Source organism: Pteropus alecto, unplaced genomic scaffold (genome assembly GCF_000325575.1).
Source record: "Pteropus alecto unplaced genomic scaffold, ASM32557v1 scaffold105, whole genome shotgun sequence".
NCBI lineage: Eukaryota > Metazoa > Chordata > Mammalia > Chiroptera > Pteropodidae > Pteropus > Pteropus alecto.
In genome coordinates, this window is record NW_006436294.1 from 7,872,688 (window position 1) to 7,878,507 (window position 5,820).

The following is a 5,820-nucleotide window of genomic DNA, read 5'->3' on the forward strand; positions in this document are numbered from 1 at the left end:
GGGAGTAGTGGCTGTCCACTCAGGACCTTGACTCTCGTCCCACTGTTGGATGACCTAAGAAACTTCCAGCCCATTCAGGTGCGGCTCCCCCGGTCCAGGAGCGCAGGTGCTGGCCACCTGGCTGAGCACAGCAGCTGAGGCGGAAACACAGTACGTGTCACCTCTGCACAACTTACAGAGGTCCCTGGTCCTCTTGTACTGGCCCTTCTGGACATGTTCTGGGTGGCACAAGGACAGCTGGAGGGCACAGTCACTGCGACTGAAGTGGGCATGTAGATTTCACGGCGCCCGCGCCAAGTCTGCGGACGACCACAGAGAGCTGCAGCGGCGAGCTAAGCGGCAGTAGGCGCTCAGGCTGACCTGCTGTGGGGCTGACTCCCATCCACGTGCTGGGAACAGAAACGCACGGGACTCGGGGTCTTGAACTCTGCTGCTTCCAATGCCACCGGACAGGCCTGGAACCCTCTGGTGCAGATGCAGGGACCATCACTCGCTGTGCCTGATACAAAGCCATGGTTGGCTATGGGCTGTGCCATGCATGGTGACAGTCTGCAAGGTCTCGGAGACCTGTCAAACCAGTGTGAGTGACCCTAGTCGAGTGCTGCAATAGATGCTGAAGTGACCTGTGCCCTCTGGGCTACCTGTTTGCATGTGGGAAAAATGGGAGTCTTCATCGGGTTGTATCTCTAGCCGCTGTGCTTACTGTGATGATACCAAGGACTGGCTGGTCCCGAGGGGGTAGTACTGGGCAGTGGTCTGTGTGAGGGACTCCAGCCTGGAGCTTGTTCACAGTAGGTGAGTCAAGGACCCTGGGCAGGGCCAGGGTCAGTGAGGCAGGTCAGCCTCACGCTGCGGCTTCGTGACCTATAATCAGAGGCTCGTGAGACAGTGAGTAGACGTGGTCCCAGTCTGCCGGTTAGGTTGGCCAGGGTGGCTAACCCATGTGAAGACTCAAGTTCGGCCAAGAAAACCTCAGGCTGCAGTCCCTGTACACTCTACTGCGCGTGCCACGAATGCCAGGTAGCTGTGACTCATTACTTTGGTCACTTCTCTAGGCTGAGTTGGCAAAAAAGAGTGGAGGGGTGAGGTAACACCCTCACCCTACCTGCTCCCAGCAATCTGCGCGCTGTTTCTCAGCGCCCGTGGTGCCTGAGGCGAGGGGACAGATGTGGCCCTACCAACTGTGCCTTCAGCCAGACTCCCAGCCTAGCAGCCTGGGTGGGAGGAGGCTTTTGAGGAAACTGGGCAAACAGTGTGAATGAGACACGCCCTGGCCCCTGGGTGGCGTCTGTGGACTACTGTGAGCGGTGACCAGGGTCTGGGTCTCAGCGAGGGGTGACACAGGGAAGCCTCCCGGCAGTGTGGTTCTTAAAACTACCCTGGAGCAGCACTCAGGCAGCAGGCTCTGGGTTCCAGGGAGGGTACGTGATGTCCCAAAGTCATAGATCAAATCTGAGCTCCTTAAACGGACCTGCACTGACCAGCGTCTATGAAGAAGCTGGCGCCGGGGCCCTGTGACCTTGGGTGGCTCTGATGGGGATGAGGTTTACAGAGGAGGGGCAGGTGAAGCAGCAAGAAGGGTTCTCGGCCCTCCTCTCTGCACTTCCGCAAACGCGCGCTCACAAGTGCTCACCCTGATGCCCACCGAGGAGCTGGGGCTGGAGGAAGACACTGGGTGACCTCCCTCCGTGAGCCAGGGGCTGCACGTGCGCAGCGAGGTGTGACATAGGCTTGGCTGAATGGGACGAGGTTGCACATTCAGCAAGTATGCCCACTGCGAGTCCAGATCGCACTGAGTCCGTGTCACTAGAGTCGAGGCTGAGGGTGGCTTCGTGCCGCACGGAGGGCGGGGCCTAGCCCACGTGCGTCTTCTGGTGCTGCGTGAGCCTCGAGCTGCGGTTGAAGGCTTTGCCACACTCGTTACACTTGTAAGGCTTCTCTCCGGTGTGGATCCTCTGATGTATGACCAGGTGTGAGCGCCACCGGAATATCTTCTCGCACTGGTCACACCTGTGCAGCTTCTTGGCGGTGCCGACCTTCCTCCGGCCGGCAGGGGCGGAGCCCTCCAGGGCGCTCCCGTACTCGTGGCACCACTGGGCCCGGGTGTGGATGCGCTGGTGCTCGATGAGGTAGGAGCTCCGGCTGAAGGCTTTGCCGCAGTCGCCGCAGCCGTAGGGCTTCACGCCGGCGTGGATGATCTGACAAATATAATGGCTAGGCAGAAGGCCAGGGGAGGGAGGGAGCAAATGGGGGGATTGTTTTATGAACTATATAGATGTCTAACCAATGTACTGTATACTTGAAACTAATTTAAATAAATTTTTTAAAAAGTTGATGTTTCTTTAATGATTCTTAATGTTAATTTTGTATTATATTTTGTTAGTAATGTGGGTATTTTTTCTGTTATTCTTAAATGATTTGAGGATCTTAAAACTATTTCAAAACTGAGGTAATGAATGCCTATATTTATACAAATTTTTATTTAATTGGAGTCCAACTTAAAGCTTTTATGAAAGTTAAAAGAGAAACTAGGGGAAAAAATAACATTTTTCATGCCATTTTTTTCTATATTCTCATTTTAGCAATCATACAAAATTCCTGTTACATTCTAGTTTCCTCCTTGATGGCCCGCATTAAGGTAAATGTGAGTTTAAAAATAGATCTCGTGCTGTCATAGACATCTTACCTTTTTTCTTTGAGACCACTGAGACATGTTCTCAACTCTTCGGGGGTACAGCTAGTGCCACCACAGGAGCCTGTCCCGGTGGGTGGCCTCTCCCCTAAAGGACACTCACAGTCCTCAGCGTTATAACACCCCGCAGAACCTTTGCATCACACCACCAGAATCGGCTGAAATGTGCCAAAACAGAACTCAGAAAACAGTAAGTGGACAGACAGGCCAAGCTCCACACCCCTGGATTCCAGGACCTTCCAGGACTTTCCAGATGCTCCACCAGCCCACCTCCCCACCACCTTGGAGGCAAAGAGCAGCAGGGGTTAGGCTCTGCTGCCACCCAGGGGTCGCTCATGGTAGGACAAAACACGTAAACGGACAGAAGTCGTACAGAGCATGACGGCTGTGGAGGCCTGCCAAGAGTGTTGAAGACAGCCTGGACAGAGGCTGCCACGGGGCAGGGGCCCCCCAGGAGACACGTCAGGTGCAAGGCAACCTCCTCTCCGTGCATGGAGCACTCACGCAGCTCAGCCTGGGCACCCCGCTCCCAACAAACTTTGGTGAGTTTGGAGTAATTACGTCTAAAGCAAGGCACCTGTGCTTAGCACTGGTCATCTCCTTTCCCAACCTACCTGGAAGGCCTCCATGGTGCTTGGACACCAGCCCCTCTCTGGGAGCTGCTGGGCAGAGACACCATCGCACCCTCGCAGTCTCTGCGCTGCCCTATCCGTCCGTGGGACCAGACAGGACTTGTGTTCCTGACTGGAGAATTTTCTCGTGAGCACTGCAGGGAGCTCCTGATGTCACATCTCACCTGAGATAATCCACATGACAATGGGACAGAAGATGAGTATCTTGTTCTAAGTGTGGTGTTGACAACATGTGGCACCTTGGTTCTACTACAAGGTTAGAACAGCTCAATCAACACGTTAGTCAAAACCACCACAAAACAGTGGCTACGAGAACCATGGCTCTATACAACTGCTCAGCTCCTAATTTTTCTCTAGCCAAACGAGGCCTGCATGCCCTCAATAAAATGGACTGCACACCCAGGGGACTTTCTGGGTGACGATGGTGTCTTGTATCTCAATAGAGGTTTGGTTGACACAGATGTTAAAACTCAGCAAGATCACGTTACTAGAAGTTAAATCACGCAACCATGAGATGATGGAGACGATTTTGCTGAACACATCGGAGTAAAGCATTAACACTCTGAACCGCAGATCTACGGCACTGACAAAGGCAGGGACATGACTGATGAAGTGACGAGAGTGAGGATAGCAGGGAAAGGTGGAAAGCAGAACAGTCACTGGTCGTCTCAGTAGCTGGGAGCCCAAGATAACGCTTGGGGTTGACAAGCCAAGTAACAAAAGTGTGTTCAACGGAAAAGGTAAACAGTTTTTTAAAAAAGGAATACTATGACTAAAACTGGGAGATGGAGGAGAAGAAGGATGGAAGCCTAATAAGTAAGTAACCAATAACTACTGTCTACAGAGAGGAAGAGGTATCATACAAAGATGGAATGAAGCTGTTATCAGGTTTACTGTAGAGGGAACCGCTGAATGCAAACTCCCCTAATGACCTGAAGAACTGTTGATTTTTAAAAGGCAGCCCAAGCGAATCAGTAAAGGAATCTTAAAAGCACGTGCGTGTCCACGCAAGTATCCAGCGCTGTCTGTCTGAGACTGCCCCCAAGGGCCTATGGCAGCAAGCCTCTTCACCTAATCAGCCCCCACCCATTCTCACCTGTCCTGCAGCTGCTCAAGGCCACCGGTTTCTCAGCTCCCAGAAGATCCAGGACCTACAGCTCTTCATTTTTCTCCAGCTGGGAAATCAGCCCCGGCTTGGGGACAGGGAGTTCTGTTGGGTGAGGGTCCTGGGGAGTTGGCGCAGGGCACTGTGTGCTGCGTCCTGCAGGCCAGGTGTGTGTGTTTGGGGAGAGCAAAGGGCTGGTCAGGGGAAGCAGGGGCTGAGAGTGAGTGTGGGAGGGAGTTCACGCATCGGTTCTCCTGCCAGCAGCGCAGAGTGAAGTCTGAAACTGGGAGCAAGGCAGGAAACCCATGGGGACGTGCACAGACCAGACTGCTGCCTGGGGACAAAGGGTAGGACCCTCTTCTCTGGGCTCAAAAGTGCGGAAGCAGCTCCCGAGCCTCCGCCCCAAGCCCAGAGGAGAGAGGCCACCTGCTGTCGTTCTCCAGTATCACGTCCCTCAGAGGCCACTGGGCCGGCCCAGCTGCTGCCCTGCCGCAGGAGAGCAGCACACGGCCACGTCCTGGAAGGTCACTAGTACCGAACCCTGCAATCACAGGTGGCAGCTGCCTGAGGCCATGCCTCCTTCAGCCAGCCCGAGGACCAGTTGCACTCGTCAGCCATGGGGACCCAGATGAGTCCCCAGAGCCCCTCTCCCTGGGGGAGGGCATGAGTCCTACCCCAGAACCCTTTCCTTGAGCGCCAGGACTCCAGGCCCCGCTCCTCCAGGTGCTGGGCTCACAGCTCCAGAGGAGGGGGGGGCAGGAAGATGAACTCTGGGGGCCAGAGTGTGGCTACCATCCTGGGGAGCAGGATCAGAAGGAAGAGGCAGGACCTGAGGGGGCCGCCCTGGCCTCCCCCAGCTCACCCTCAGAGGGAGGGGCCCATACTCACACCCATTCACTGGTCAGGGGCTGGACACTCTGCAGCATGACTCATGCGTGCCCGACTGCTCAGGGTCACACAAAAAGTCCCTAGAACAGGCGGAGCCAGGGCCCAGGTTGGGCTGGGAGCTGAGGAGTGGAAGCTGGCAGCTCCACGGGGTTAGCTTCCCGGGCCCAGCAGGCGCACAGCCGCTGGAGACACGCCCCCGCCCACAGGGCCAGGATGTGGCTTAGGGTGGGTGAAGCTGAGCGACTGAAGGCGCAGCCATAGGCCTGCCGACCTTGTCATCCCTTCGTACCCGGTGTCCTGGGTCGGCATCCCATATCCTCGCACCCTCATTCTCCCAAAAGCCTCCCTGGAGGCCTCCTCTCAGCCCTGCGGCCTCGGGGGCTCCCTGGGCCAGCGAACTCTGGCCGTCCAGAGCTGCAGACACAGCCCGCAGCTTCTCCCGCGTCCCCAGGCCGGTCGGGGCCCGCTCGCAGCCCGCCCGGGGACAGAGAGCGCGCGAGAGC

At 55.9% G+C, this 5,820-nt stretch overlaps 2 protein-coding genes across 3 annotated transcripts in view; one reads left to right on the forward strand and one right to left on the reverse strand.

Annotated features, from left to right (window-relative positions):
- The window catches only part of COMMD5 (COMM domain containing 5), a 35,786-nt gene that overhangs the window by 5,826 nt on the left and 24,140 nt on the right, over positions 1–5,820 (forward strand). The window lies entirely within an intron of this gene.
- ZNF7 (zinc finger protein 7) overlaps positions 15–5,820 on the reverse strand; it is a 51,164-nt gene continuing 45,358 nt past the window's right edge. The window contains exon 10 of the mRNA XM_025047601.1: positions 15–2,214. Within this exon, the coding sequence (XP_024903369.1) occupies positions 1,854–2,214 (361 nt within the window). The 3' untranslated portion in view covers positions 15–1,853. The remainder of the gene's footprint in view (positions 2,215–5,820) is intronic.